The 16,241-nt window shown below is 40.1% G+C and overlaps 1 protein-coding gene across 2 annotated transcripts in view; it reads left to right on the forward strand.

The window, feature by feature from the left end:
* Positions 1 to 16,241, forward strand: part of LOC126335436 (ras-related and estrogen-regulated growth inhibitor-like) — a 282,684-nt gene that overhangs the window by 128,091 nt on the left and 138,352 nt on the right. For both annotated transcript variants that reach the window (XR_007564869.1, XM_049998718.1), the window contains exon 4: positions 11,450 to 11,526. Coding sequence is in view for 1 of the 2 variants with exons in the window: in XM_049998718.1 (XP_049854675.1) it covers positions 11,450 to 11,526 (77 nt within the window). In the remaining variant the exon portion in view is untranslated. The remainder of the gene's footprint in view (positions 1 to 11,449; positions 11,527 to 16,241) is intronic.

Raw genomic sequence — 16,241 nt, forward strand, 5'->3', positions numbered from 1 at the left:
TTTTGATAAATTCATTAAATTCTAATATAAAATTGTGTTTTTAACAAAACGCAGAGTTTATCCCGAAGTATACAAACTTAAACATTGCCATTCGAAAATATTGTTTCTAAAAGCTACGGTATAAACTCAGAGGCACAATGTTTTCCAGGAAGACGTACTAGCATGTAGAAATGCGAGACACAACGAACCGAGACATCTTGTTTTAATTTTAATCTCTACATATATAAAACGAAATGGCACGACCGAAAGACTCACTCACTGGTTCATCGTCGCCCAGCCCAAACCACTGAGGACAGGAACTTGAAATTTGCATAGGGTGTTGATGCTATGCTTTAGGCGACGTTTAAGTAGGGATTTTTTGAAATTCCATCCCTAAGGGGGTAAAATAGCTTTTTCGAAAATGTCGCTATTAATGAAACTTTGAAGCTAGAACTACAAAACTGGTATTTTGTTTCTAGGTCAGAAATAAGGAAATACTTGTTTCATAATTTTTTTAAATTTACCCTAATGTGTGAAAGTTGTTTTTGAAAAATAAATCATTACTAAAGAAATAATAAAGTACTTTTAAAGCTTCGTCTATAAAAATTGGTGTTTGACTTCTCGGTTCCAAACAAAAAGATATTTATTTCATTGTTTTCAGGAATTCGACCCCTAAGAGGATGAAATAGGGAATGAAACGTTCTATCAAAATATTTCCTTATGAAAGTATTTTTAAAGCTAAACCTTTTAAAATTTGAATTTGGTCTCTTGGTTGGAAATAAAAAAAAAAATCTGAAACTAAGGGAATGAAACAGGGGTGAAAGTTTTTGCGGAAATATTTGATCATGCAAGCAATCTTGATGTTAAATCTACGAAAATTTGTGGTTAACTTCTCTTAGAAATAAAAACATGTATTTCACTAGTTTTGGATATTCAGCCCAGAAGGATATGATGTAGGAGGTGAAATGCTTCATGGAAACATTTCATTGTGAAAATATTTTTAAAGTTAAATGTTTTTAGATTGGTATTTGGCTTCTCCGTCAGAAACGAAGAAATACGTGTCTTACTCGTTTTGGAAGTTCAACCCCAAAGAAGGTGAAATACGGTCATCACCAAGACCAAACTGCTAAGGATTGTAACTTGAAACTAGAGATGATACTGATCCTATATTGTAGGCATAGTTTAAGAAGGGAGAAGAGGGATAAATACGGGAGGAAAATGTTTTGAACTTATTTCATAATGAAATCATTGACAAAGTTCAATGTTTAAAAATTTTTATTTGGCTTATTATTTAAAAATAAAAATAAAATGTTTCACTATTTTAAGTATTTCAACCCCCAGGAAGGTGAAACAATGGATGAAATTTTTCAGGAAAATATTTCGTTATATTAAAAAAAGCTAAATTTAGCAAAACTCTCAGTTTTATATAAATATATATGTGATAGGAGTCGAAAGTTTGGAAAGTGTAGAAGGCGTTGCGATTTGTGAACAACGAAAAATTAGACTGAAGAAAAATAAAACAGTTGTCTGTACAAGTCATACAAGATACGCTAGTGAATCAGTGGGCTCTAAGATAGTATATAAATGTAACAAGATTGTGAAGCATCGGTCGTGGACACTGAATAACACATAGTAACTATAAGTCGAGAGAACGAAAACGGGCGAACGCAATGAACAGAAGGGACTACAGCCCTATAGTGAACGACGAACAGTGGAACTGGAGCGAGAAACGAGTGATCATGAGAAAAAGAACGATACTTACCCCATTTCTAGTCCTTGATCTCTCCCTCCAGACCCATACAGTTGGTTCCTAGCGAACTTTCGTACCAACATCTGGCTTGAGTGTGTGTGTTTTACCTATCCAGAATCCAAATATGGACAGATTAGGTCCATTGTGTATTATGCGACCATGTTGAATGGAGTATCTGCCTATGGTAGTGCTAAAATGAACTTCGGATTTGAGCGGAATCATTCAGCATGCTGTCTTGTACCGATGTCAAACTTAAGATATTTGAAACTTTGATTTCATTTCATCAACGATAAAACAGGAAATTCTGGGATTATTTCTGTATTAAAGATGCTGAGGGTACGTATTTGTGTAATAGAATTAATAAAATTTGTATATCCCCCTTCACATGCATCAAGCGACTTGAACATTTTATATATAAATGAATGCAATTTACAAGAATTTTGTTTAAAAGAGTCTTCATTGGCTTTAAATAAGTTAAAATACACAAATACACAAATAAATAAGTTAAATAAGTTAAAATACACAAGTAGCTTGATATTTTATATATACCGACATTTAATTTTTACGTTATAGTGAAATTAGGTGATTTCTGGCTGAATATGTGTTTTCTTGGTATGTTAAACGTGCAATTGACGTGAACTTGGCTTGGCTTAGCGATACACTTGTGCAATATATTTTGTGGTGTCTGTGAACCGCGAGTTAATTTGTGTATATATGAATATCTTCGTGTGTGTGTGTGTGTTATTTTTACAATTTCTTAGCTTTATTTACGTTTAGTAGTGCAATTTAGACATGATACCATTCGTGAATTTGGGTAACAGCTTTGCTATGCTTGTTTATTCGTTCCCCTTTCCCCTTATTTGTGAAATCATGGGTATGCTGTTTCCGCGGGTGAGTTTTGTTTTATATATAAGTTAGAGTTCTTATTTATTTATTCTATTCGCAACTCTGTGTGTTAGTTTGCGTACGTAAGACACTGAGCACCAATAATTTCTATCTGTGTGGTTTTATCAATGTGTTTATGTATTGTCTTTCTCTGGAGGTCTATTGGTATTGACTAGTCTCAGTAATACTGGCGACACCATTCTGGGACCAAGAAAATGATTTCGATAACATTGTTTCTGGATTTGTAAGTAAAACTGAATATGTTTCTGGCTACTAAAGATGCTTGCTTATAAAATGAGAGGAAATGAATGTGACAAAAATATGTAACTGACAATTACTCAGTTGCATACATGGGACAAAATCTTTAACAATGTTATTGGTAACTGAGAATTATCAGTCAAAACCATTAAATACATCTGTGATTGTTAATTCTTCAGTAAATATTGAGCGCACATTTTATTCACTGATGTATTTATTAAAACTAATGCGTTCACTTTGATGTGATACCTGATAGCTTACAAGATAATGCACTGAAACTGAATTCCATGACTTTGTCGTCAGTCGCTTTAAGTGTTCATTCGCTGCAAATCGGACGATTCACTCTAGAAACGGCACAATGTCCGCTACATCCCTTCTCCAAGGTGTGTCAGACTGTAGGAAAACGTATTCATAAGGTAGGAGAAAATTACTCTCAGTTTATTGAAAGTATCTCGTTATGAGGCCTGTCTAGGTAGCTCACTTAGTAAGAACGCTATCCTTGAATCAAACGTAAATAATTCTTCATCAGTATCTCGCAAACCGTAGCATTATATGTATGAATGTGGCTACAGCAGCAGAAAGAATGTGCTCATATGATTGGAAGACATGTTCCACCTCGATAGCACATGTTTCTTGGTCAACCAAAACGCAGATTTCTACAACCAAGTTCTCCGCCAAGTCATCCGTTTTTGTCACAAATTTGTCTCACAGAGGGGTGAATATTAGTATATAGAGCAGAACAAACACCGTCACCAAGTTTCATGCTCGCAGACTGATTTTATCGACGACATAATTAAAACTTTATGACTACGTGTTGCATCTACAAAATACGTAGCAGCGCTCTCAGTAAATGCACAATTGATTATGTCGGGACATGAAAGCATGTGGTGATTCAGTGCAGTGTTAATAGGGTAAGTCTTGATAAGGAATAGAGTCTAATCGCAAGTTACAGCCTTTGCCACATATTATGTCAATTGAGTTTTGTGGCAACAAACAGGCATTGTAAAGTCGTTTATATGCTATCTGAGCAAAGAAGGAGTTACGAAAATCTTTTAGTTTAAATAATGTCGAACGTCGGACTGATTCAATAGCGAATCGTGGTTTCAAAGCACACAGAAACGCCCTGTACATCAGTGAAGAGAGAACTGTCCCGAGATTTTCTTAGTAATATTACTTTTCTTAAACATATCTCTCTTTCCCTCTTTCTCCCTACCCCCCCCCCCCTCTCTCACTCTCTCGTTAAATATGTGAACGCAAAATAATTATTTTAGAATTAACTGGCTTGGATTAAAATATTATGACCGTGAATCATCAAAATTATAATGTCATCAATTTCTGTTCGTGCTGATGAAACGGACTTTATGAAGATAAAACATGTAGGTTGCATGTGATAAACGTAACTGGTAATTACCTCAGTGAGATGGCCGCAATGACGGTTGTGCAAAGCGCGAACAAGCCGGCTAATTCTTCTCACAAAAACTCACTGACTGATCCATGATATGAACCTCTAAAAAGTAATAAACATTCAGTATTTAATAAGCATGTAATACATCTGGCCATTGAGACATTCCTTATTTAATGAGGAACCCTCGTATCGACCTTTCTTCCCAAATGTTACAGGACGGAGAAAAAACTGAAGAAAGCGAAATTGGCAATCTTTTTTTTTTTGCATATGGAAACAAACAATTACTCAGCCTTACAAAGAGACTGCATAAACCGGTGATATGAACATACTTAAACATTATGTGATTTCCTCGCCAGGTAGAAACGTAAAATTTTAGTTTTACTAAATATCACATTTAATCGGGATGAATTACACAGTTCAAGACTGAAAAAAAAAAACGTTGTAACATTTCAACATTCACACAAAGAGCTACAACCATACCTGCACTCTGGTCTTCATCGGGGAGATGAAGGTCGGATGGCACAGGTGCTCGCACTGAAGTTCACTGTACAACTGACAGATACAAACAGATTTCGTACAAGATTGCACCAACAGACGCGTAGAGTCAATAAAGAAAAGACTCTTCCACAAAGTGAAGTGTAAAAACTGCAGCAAGATACTACTGTTTTCATTACATGAAACAAATTCTAGCTTTAATGTTAAGTTTAATATTACTGTTAAACTACGGCTAAACTTAGAGAAGAGAAAGATGAGTAATAATTGGGGAAACTATTTACTTAACGAATTCTAGGTTTGATGTTAAATTTAATATCACTGTTAAATTAAGGTAAACTTAGAGAAAGATGAGTAATACCGAGAGAGTGTATGTACCTAATTTTTTCCTTATTTCTTTTATTCCTCACCACACCCCTTTTGCTAATGCTGAAAACGTCAGTAAAGCACAAGAGTATTCTATGCAGGAGTAATTTTAAGTCTGGTACTCTTTGGTTACCTGTTTCGACACAAAGTCATCAGATTCAAAATTCCTGCAGACAAATCAAATTGTCTAAGCTGACCACCTGTGCCACCTTGAAGTTTCCGCAGTCGAACCAAGGACCACTGTCGGGAACACCGGTCTTACGCAGTCCACCCAAAGGTTCCAAGCGCCACAGCAGATGCCACGAGAGGTGAGCTGGAACAGCACCCAGCGTCTCAGGTTGTAGATGTCGCACTGCCGCTGACTGCACCGCTCGCGCTCTGTCAATCCAAAGCTTCCTGATGTTACTCTGCCGCCAGTAAATCCTCCATGGTTCCCAGCGAGGAGTTTTCCTGTTATGAGTGTTGGAATAACAGGCAACTTGCATCTAACTGTTCTAGACTCCCATTTATGAGCTCCTGAATAGTAATGTTAAGTGTTGCGTCAAGTGAAACGTCCATCTACAGCGGCCTAATACACAAATACACTCCTGGAAATTGAAATAAAAACACCGTGAATTTATTGTCCCAGGAAGGGGACACTTTATTGACACATTCCTGGGGTCAGATACATCACATGATCACACTGACAGAACCACAGGCACATAGACACAGGCAACAGAGCATGCACAATGTCGGCACTAGTACAGTGTATATCCACCTTTCGCAGCAATGCAGGCTGCTATTCTCCCATGGAGACGATCGTAGAGATGCTGGATGTAGTCCTGTGGAACGGCTTGCCATGCCATTTCCACCTGGCGCCTCAGTTGGACCAGCGTTCGTGCTGGACGTGCAGACGGCGTGAGACGACGCTTCATCCAGTCCCAAACATGCTCAATGGGGGACAGATCCGGAGATCTTGCTGGCCAGGGTATTTGACTTACACATTCTAGAGCAATTTGGGTGGCACGGGATACATGCGGACGTGAATTGTCCTGTTGGAACAGCACGTTCCCTTGCCGGTCTAGGAATGGTAGAACGATGGGTTCGATGACGGTTTGGATGTACCGTGCACTATTCAGTGTCCCCTCGACGATCACCAGAGGTGTACGGCCAGTGTAGGAGATCGCTCCCCACACCATGATGCCGGGTGTTGGCCCTGTGTGATTCGGTCGTATGCAGTCCTGATTGTGGCGCTCACCTGCACGGCGCCAAACACGCATACGACCATCATTGGCACCAAGGCAGAAGCGACTCTCATCGCTGAAGACGACACGTCTCCATTCGTCCCTCCATTCACGCCTGTCGCGACACCACTGCAGGCGGGCTGCACGATGTTGGGGCGTGAGCGGAAGACGGCCTAACGGTGTGGGGGACCGTAGCCCAGCTTCATGGAGACGGTTGCGAATGGTCCTCGCCGATACCCCAGGAGCAACAGTGTCCCTAATTTGCTGGGAAGTGGCGGTGTGGTCCCCTACGGTCTTGGCGTGCATCCGTGCGTCGCTGCGGTCCGGTCCCAGGTCGACGGGCACGTGCACCTTCCGCCGACCACTGGCGACAACATCGATGTACTGTGGAGACCTCACCGCCCCACGTGTTGAGCAATTCGGCGGTACTTCTACCCGGCCTCCCGCATGCCCACTATACGCCCTCGCTCAAAGTCCGTCAGCTGCACATACGGTTCACGTCCACGCTGTCGCGGCATGCTACCAGTGTTAAAGACTGCGATGGAGCTCCGTATGCCACGGCAAACTGGCTGACACTGACGGCGGCGGTGCACAAATGCTGCGCAGCTAGCGCCATTCGACGGCCAACACCGCGGTTCCTGGTGTGTCCGCTGTGCCGTGCGTGTGATCATTGCTTGCACAGCCCTCTCGCAGTGTCCGGAGCAAGTATGGTGGGTCTGACACACCGGTGTCAATGTGTTCTTTTTTCCATTTCCAGGAGTGTACTAGAATATACGCAATTGATAGTGGTTGAAATTCTCTATTTGTGGTCCTAAACTCACACGCGACTTCATTTTAACTTCTCTCCTACGTACCAAAATCTAAAATCTGCACTTCAGAGAGAATTTGTATGTTCCAACAAACGAATACTTTGTTCTAATTTCAAGTAATATTCTTCATATTAATTAAAAATCTTGCACTGAGTGTAAGAAACTAAAAGTTCACTTTGCCTCTCGTACTTTCTTTAAGTACCTAGAAATACCAAGTCCTTCTTGAAGAACGTGACTTCGACTTTTTTTCTTGAAAATAGGTAATAAAAGCACTATACCTTCTAAATCTGCCTTTTTAATGGTCCAATCAGTATTAACAATGATTCATTCAAATAATCTGCTCTGGGGCAGTATACGTCATTACATCCATCCACTAATTATGCAGGATGAACACTAATAAAGGAGACAAAATACTGGGACGGATTATTGACTGAAAAAAGGAAAAAATGTCCTACGGTCATGTGTCCGGAAATGCTGTCGTTGCCACGATAGATGGCACTAACGAATGAAAGTTCCTTTCACACTTGCGGTGTAGCGGGGTTTGAAATTCCGAGTGCTGTACAGGCTGCAAATTAGAAATTGACCTATCTCAGAACGGCGTTTGCTCGATGTCCCTTCACTCGGCAACGTAGATACTTACAAGGCGATGTAAAAGCAGCGTTGATAAAAAAAAAAAGAAAACCATCTAATATCTACAATTACTGAAGCCACACAACTGTAATAACGAAATAAAGTTTTGTAGAAAAAATGTCAATAAAAATGTATCGGTCGGTAAAATAATGGATTGGCTTTTGGAAAATAATGTCAGAAATTCCCACACAAAAATGTTTATTTGTTATTATAACAAAAGAAACGGTACTATTCAGTCCACACTTAAACTACTGGTTATTTTCATCAAGTTCACAATTCTTACACTCATTTTGCATGCACAGCACATAGAAATCTGTCGAAATCCGACCCGAGTTAAACAAAGTTTTCACTGTCATTGATTCCACCACTAACATGAGTTATTACATTCGGTCCTCCTGGTGGATTCCAAAAAAGAAATTTGTCACCAAAAATGCTCAGTTGTTGAATACTGAAACATGTCACGTGGCCACATTTTCACACGCGAATATCATTCTATCAATACAGTTCTAAAACTTCGAAATTCCACAAAACTATCTGCAACTACATCAGTGTTAGTCACGACACGTATCAAACGCAAGGAACGCAATATTCCTCCATTTTACACATTATTTTTACCCACTCTAGTAACATGACCGTCCGCGTTCAAAGCTAGCAAGAGATAGCCTTTTGTGGCCTCACTCCCAGTATAACTATCAGGTAACGAGCGGGAACCGTCTCAATTCTGATTGGCTAGCCATACTCGCTGCCAATGAGAATGCTCGCTCATGGTCATACTCGCGCCAAAGCTGGCCTGAACCAATCCTTATACACAGATGCATTTACGTCATTCTGCCATACGAATATTAAAATAAAATTTAATAAACGAAAACTAAAAGATCTGGAAATATCCTTTAGATATAGATAATACTCCAGCTGACTTTCTGGCTGCTCTGTTACAACAGCAATCACACCTAGACATACGTCGTCAGCAAAGCGGGTAAATTCCCTATGAACATTTTTACACCACTGGCTTGCGTAACTCTTGCAGGTTACTTAAGATGGAATCTAATGCAAAATTAAAATTTGACGAATGTCCCACGTGCACACTCTCATCCACTCATATATACTCCCACAACAATTTTAGACATCAATAATAATTTTGTCTGATTTTTATATTACAAAAACGAAAAATAATTAAAGTTTCAATATGAAAATGTGAGTTCTGTTTATGTTTTTAAATAATACCAAAGGATAAACTATTATATTTTCTAACTGAATTTAGTTTCCTAAGTGTCGGTTTTTGACTTTTTTAGCAATCCTTTTTTATCTCTGCAACTATGATCGTTATAAAGCTGAAATGTCAGAAGGTAGTGTACTGGTTTTGAAAATGATTGAATTATATTTAAAATCATTTATTTAGGTTCTTATAAGTGGTGATGTACGCGTCCAATAAGAGACATTGGATAGCTTACCCACGGCAGGTAGTGACAGATGAGCGTGTGTCTCCCGGTTAGGCCGGCAGATGTCAGCGCCCGAAGTTACGTGTAGGTAGCTACCCCAAACAAACGTTTGCTTGGAACAAACTTGGCGACGCTACACACTTGCCGTGTATTCCATTTGTGTCGCAGGCTGTTTAATTGATCAGCGTACTGTAAGCAGCAGAATGATCCTGTGTTCACATAGGTAACAAGCCTAGATGGTGTTTCTGTACGGAAACGGTCGAGAGGCAACACGGCTACACCAAATCAAGCACCCTCATAGACACTAACCACATCACACAACATTTCAACCTTTTTTGGAAGTTTTTGTGGTCATGGGTCCTTTCAGACAGACGGTCGTTCAGGGGGGCGGACTGTGAGTACACCAGATGTGGAGGTCCAGGTTCTAGAGAGTATTTATACGAACCCGAGTACAAGCTGCTGGCAAGTGGTCCGCCGACATGGTGTAAGTTGAAGTCCAGTAATGTGTATCCTGAATGACAACCGCGTGCACTACATCCCATGAGGGCACTTTGAACATCTGTTGTGACGTGGATGCGATGTAGTCAGGAACCTGTCCTTGCAGTTTGTCGGCTTCATTAATGTTCACTCTGTATAAAACAAATACTAATTGGTACAGAGTTAAATTGAAATTTTCGATAGATGACATTGGCCTTCGGACGTTCCTTGCTGGTAGACCCATTATAATACTGCCGTCGCCATACACGTTGATAAGGCTAGGTACTGCATTCCCCAGCGAGACGAATTACTGAGCGACGGGATGTTATATTTATTACAGCAGTGTTCAAAAAAATTAATATATGGTTTATGCCAAACGTAGAGTTCAATTCTGTCGCTTAGCGGCAGTTCCGTAAGTCGACCTATCCTTATTACTTTGTTAGAGGAAATAAAAGTGTCGCATGGATGGCCGATACGAGCGGACCGTCACTAGTGATAGCAGTAAGTATTGTGCTCAGTGGAAAATGGACTGTGTTCTCTTGGGACCTGTGCTTGTTTGATGGTTCTGTAAATTTATATAACATGTTTCAGTTAGTCGTTTAAAGCAGTTGTCTTCCTCACTGCTCATAGTATATTCGAGGAGAACAATTTCCAAAAGGGCTCCATTCTTCTCCAGAGCATGAGGATGAACGGAAGACATTATTTTCAACGTGATGTGCCTGAAGCTCAGACTAATATTACGTCATGTATCTCTAGCTCAGTCTAATATTACGTTTAAAATTACAAAGACGTTTTCCCATCTTGCTACTTCTTCCTTCTTTTTCTTTTTGTCGGTGCGGAGATTACCTTGTTCAAAGCTGTACCAGAAAATCTCTGTTGTGTGTAAAATGGAAGTATCTCTTTTTTGCGTTGTATTTCTAAACTGTCGCGTTTCTAAACAGTCAATAGAAACACTTTATGTTGATACGTGAGATCTCGAATTCTTGCAAAGAAGATTATTCTGATTAACTTGCAATATATAAGCACATAATACTAAAAAGTGGTAAAAGATGATCATTCCTTGCAGCTGCTGTGGAGACACGTGGAGGAAACCTTAAACAGAAAAGACTTGATGTTGTAAATTATCTTTTAAATAACTAATCCACACTGTGCTAACTCTTTCACGAAATTTAAAACCTTTTCTCCGTATTTTCAGAATCTTTCAAATACTGTTTTTCCTGAATTCAATAATTTAACTAGTGTTTGCGGTGATGTAAATGATTTTTGACTTTTTACGTTAAAAAGGTAAAAATTATACTTATTTCCGTAGATAATGTCTGTGATTTTACTGCATACTCAGTTATTCTCAAACCCAAAGTGCATTATCGATCACATTCTAAAGGCCGTAAGTTTTTGTTTTGTTAAGTCTGCACTTAGAACGTAAAAATGGAGTTATGTGACAAAAATTGCCCTTCAAGAAGGAGATCTAAGTACGTTACGTAAAATTTGTATTTCATGGGTTTTTGTTTCTTGGAGAAAAGTTCACTGGAAATACACTTTTCAGTTATAGTTAAAGTCTCATGTCTAGGAGGATTGTCCGACGAGAGTTCTGAACTCATTACTGAAATCCTTTTGTTCTACAGGAACAGATGACTGGTCATTGTCTTGTGCCATACATCTCGAGAAACTACTCTGCTTCTATTTAGTTGTCTTTTGCGAAGAAACAGCGCTGATTTGTCTGTAATACTTATTTCCAGATCTACTGTACCGGCAGACCGTGAACGTGAACAACGGGCCAGTAGAGGTGGAAATAGTGGACGTGTCTGGAGAGTCGGTACGTAAAGCGTTGCCTCAGCATGCAGTACACACGCTTTGCCAGACGCAAGTGTACGGCGATTTTATGTTGCATTCGTTGTTTGACATTGTGCTGTCCATATAAATTTTTGTTTTTTGCCTCTCCACATCCGTAAGCTTAGATCAACATCGCCTCAGTAACACAGCGGTATACATTCTTCCATTGTTTCAGACTGAAGAGTGGTCAGTAGGACCCGTTTCATAGTTTCTCAGAGCAACCTGTTCCTTAACGTGCTGACAGCGACTGGTTTTCTTGTATGTATTTTCGCTGCCACATCCACACATAGCCTCTGGCAAAGGAGAGTGCGTCTGAATTCATATATATTTTTTCCGCTTGTGTGTTTGTGTATTTGTGTGCATGCATGTGCTGTCATGGACTGTGCGGCTGGTCCCGGCGTCGGTTCGAGTCCTCCCTCGGGCATGGGTGTGTTTGTTTGTCCTTAGGATTATTTAGGCTAAGTAGTATGTAAGCTTAGGGATTGATGACCTTAGCAGTTAAGTCTAATAAGATTTCGCACTTTGCATGCATGTGTATGTGTTTTGCGTGTGTGTGTGTGTGTGTGTGTGTGTGTGTGTGTGTGTGTGTGTGTGTGTGTGTGTGTGTGTGTGTCTATATGTGAGTATATGTGTTTGAGAAAGAGAGTAGATGGGAGGATATGAGTAATTTGAAATCTGCCCTAGCCTTTTCAGAGACCTTGGTAGAGTCGTAGCTTTTTAGTGCCAACTTAACCTTTAGATAGCTTGTTCCAAAAGCAAAGCTGTTGTTTAGTAAAAGGGGGGTTGGGAGTCCCGTTTCGCGAGGTACAGCTGCCTAGTTGGAAACGTGTCTTCTCCCCCGCCACTGGCGCAAGGCGAACATATTATCGCACAAATATGTCATGCATTGTTCCTCGGGGCCTTGTGATTCGAACGCTTCTGTGCGCATTACTCTACCATCATGGAGAAAGCATTCGGGTACATTAGCTCGGCTGTAGTGTGCGGTTAATTTGGTACAGTTCCTTATTAAGAATAACGCAAAGATTTTGGGAGGCCTGTTTATTCTAAATTTTCCTCGGATGTACTCATACGTTTCAAGAATTTCAGTCTGTGTTACTCCCTCTTGAGAGTATGACCGCTATGCTTGCAGGATTGTGCTGTATTTGGTGGATAAAAGCGCTCGATATTACTAGCAAAGCCTTTTCATGTTCTTAGTATTCGCGTATTGCTTTCTATCTGTTCGATTTTCCTATTTTCAATGCGGTTTCCTTCATGAATTTTTGACTGAGTGCTAACCATAAGCTAACAACATTCTGCAGCATGAATAATCCCTTTAGCTCATGTCTGAGTAAGTCAGATGGATATGTACATCTGTCCAAAATTTCTGCTTGTTAATATTTATTTCTTTGTGCCGTTGATAAATAAAAGAAGTAAGTACAAAAATGTTCAACGAGAGACAGAAATACAGCAATATAAATCCCGTAGAAGTGAAACAAATAAGAAGTGCAGTGCGGACAAGCCGAAATCAGTGCAGCAAAGATGTGAAGAAATCAAAAGGGAAACGAGCGTCGGGAGGACTGTCTCAGCATATAGAAAAGGAAGTTAAAAGCAGGGTTGGTAACATTAAGAGTGTAATGGAAATCCCACCGTTAAACGCAGAGAAGAGAGAGCGGGTAGGGGGAAGAGTACATTAAGGCCTCTATGAGGGCCAGTACTTCTTTGATGGCGTGATACAAGCAGAAACAGGAGTGGACTGGGAAGAGATAGGGGATCCAGTATGATATTCGATGAGAATTCCTAAAATCATTGGGTGAAGTGGCAACGAACATTCCCGTTGGTGTGCCGGCCGGAGTGGCCGAGCAGTCCTAGGCGCTTCAGTCTGGAACCGCGCGACGGCTACGGTCGCAGGTTTGAATCCTGCCTCGGGCATGGATGTGTGTGATGTCCTAAGGTTACTTAGGTTTAAGTAGTTCCAAGTTCTCGGGGACTAATGACCTCAGAAGTTAAGTCCCATAGTGCTCAGAGCCATTTGAACCATTTTTTTGAACCCGTTGGTGTGTTGAATGTATGAGATTGGCGATGTACCATCTGACTTTCGGATAAGCATCATCCATACAATTCCGAAGATAGCAAGGGAAGGTAAGTGCGAAACCCATCCCACAATCAACTTAACGGCTCATGCCGCATGCATCCAAGCTGCAGACAAGAATAATAAACAGAAGAATGCAAAATTAATTTGACTACCAGCGTGCCTTTAGGAAAGTTGAAGGCACCACAGAGGCAGTTCTGACCTTGCGCTTGATAACGGGAGCAATTGATAGTCGGAGCGGACAACTACTTTGTAGTCCTGGAGGAAACTCATTTTCAAGATGGGATCATGGGATCATTTTCAAGATCACTAGAACATCGTTGGACCAAGTGCAGGAATCTGACTACATTAAAAAATAAAAAAAGTTTCAGTGAAGTAAGTACCTTTTTTTCTCTTCCGTTCCGAGGAATCCAAGATATAGATGAACTTAAGGAAATCTGTTACCTTAGAAGTAAAATAATCCATGACGCACAAAGCAAGGAATACATAACAAGCAGATCAACTTAAGAAAAGAGAGAATTTGCGGCCAAGAGACTTCTGCTGATATCACACGTAGGACATAATGTGACGAAGAAATTTCTGAGAATGTATATTCCGGGCACGCATTGTATGGTAGTGAATCACTGATAGTGGGAGAACCAGAAGAGTGTCGACGGGTTTGCGATCTGGTGTTAGAGAAGAATGTTGAAAATTGGGTAAACTAATAAAACAAGGAATTACGAGGTTCTTCGCATAATTGACGAAGAAAGGAACGTATGGAAAACACTGATAAGAAGAAGGGATAGAATAAAAGATGTTTTAAATCATCAGGAAATAATCTCTATTGCACTAGAGGCCGCTGTAGAGAGTAGAAACTGTAGAAGACAGAGATTGGAATATATCCAACAAATAATTGACGACGGAAGGTGTAAGGTTTTTTATTCTTTTTTTTATTTCGGATTGAGCCTCTATGGACTGAGTAGTAACAAATATTTTACTCCCTAGGTCTTGTTCGAGTTCCAGATTTCACTTCCTGCCAATATCTTCTGAACCCACCAAGAAGTGCCTGTTTATGTTCTTCGGACAAAGGTCCTCTCGGTCTTTTGGACGTTGATGCCATTTTAAAACCTTGGTAGTTGTTCACCAATCTTCTTAATTTGTTCCTGTCAAAAATTTCTCTCTCTGAGATACCAATCTGCCTAAGATCTTTTTCACACATTCTTCGAACCATCTCGGTCTTATTTTCTTAGATCGGATGAAAAATCCATATTCTTTATCTTAGTCAGTCACCGTCCATCCTCATGTGATGACCGTAAAATAACAATCGTCTCTTCTTAGTGGATGCTGTTATAGGTTCTATCATGCTGTACAAGTCCTCATTTGCTCTCATTCGCCATTGTCCCGTAACCCATCTTTTACCTATGATTTTACTTAATATCCTACGCTCTCGCTCTTCTAGCCTCTCAGCTTGACCTTGTCTACCCATGGTCAAAGCCTCGGACGCATATAAGCCCTCAGGTTTTACAACTGTATTATAATGTCGGAACTTGGACCCTACAGTCATAGACTTTTTGCTATAGGTATTCTTTGTCAGTTGGTATTCCTGGTCTAACTTCCTCATCCTGACATTAATTGCTACTTCTTCTAATCCATTCTCTTGTATGACTTCACCGATATACCTGAAATACTTAACTCGTCCGATTTTTCCCAGATTGCTGATCATCCATTCAGGTCCAACACAGATGTACGTCACATAGTTTGTCTTTTGATTAGAGACCTAGAGTCCAACTTTTTCAGCAATTTCTGACAGCCTATTGATATTGTTGACCGCTGTCTCTATGTTGTTAGCGAAAATGGACAGGTCATCCGCAAAGGCCAAGCAGTCAATGTACACCCCTTTGTTCTTGGACCAAGTGCGAAACGCTCTTCATTTGTTTCTTCTTGGGCTAACAACTTTCTCCACTTTCGAATGAATGACGTTTTCCAAGACGCAGTTGAAAAGGAGCGGGGGTAGTCTATCTCCTTGAGTTACACCCATTCCAATTTTAAAGGCTTCTGAAATCTCACCCATAAATTTTATTTTTGACGCTGTGTTGGTGAGAGTTTGTTTGCTCATCTTTCTTGATGTATCATCCACCCCAAACTCTTCCAACATGTTCATTAATGCCTCTGGAAAAAAATCCTTTGCGGGTCGAGTCAGACGAGTGAGAAGAATAATAACTCCAATGGTCGACTCCATTAGTTCAATCTCTCCTGTCATTGTCCAGCACACTCTAAGGCTTGGCGAGTATTTAGTCAGCTAGATTAGAACTGTTGAGGCCTTGCATGTATTATTATACGAATTATTTGCACTTGCGCGTCCACAGAACGGGCTGTGTTCAATTACCTTGTTTTTATATTTTTATTTTATATGAGCGATCACGATATAATAATGTTTTTACAAGTTTTTGCGTATGATTACATCTTGTGAAATGTTTCCATTTTTAATGTTAATCAGTAAATTAATTTAATGATCAGCAGACTTTGAGATGCGTAATTGGTAGCCCAGCATTACATACACGGTTGCCCACCAAGTTCTAAACATTCATGGTGGCGTATGTTTGTTCTATATCGTGTCACCCTACCACTTTTGCGCAACGACGCTCTGAGCG

This window comes from Schistocerca gregaria, chromosome 2, assembly GCF_023897955.1.
Source record: "Schistocerca gregaria isolate iqSchGreg1 chromosome 2, iqSchGreg1.2, whole genome shotgun sequence".
NCBI classification, from domain to species: domain Eukaryota; kingdom Metazoa; phylum Arthropoda; class Insecta; order Orthoptera; family Acrididae; genus Schistocerca; species Schistocerca gregaria.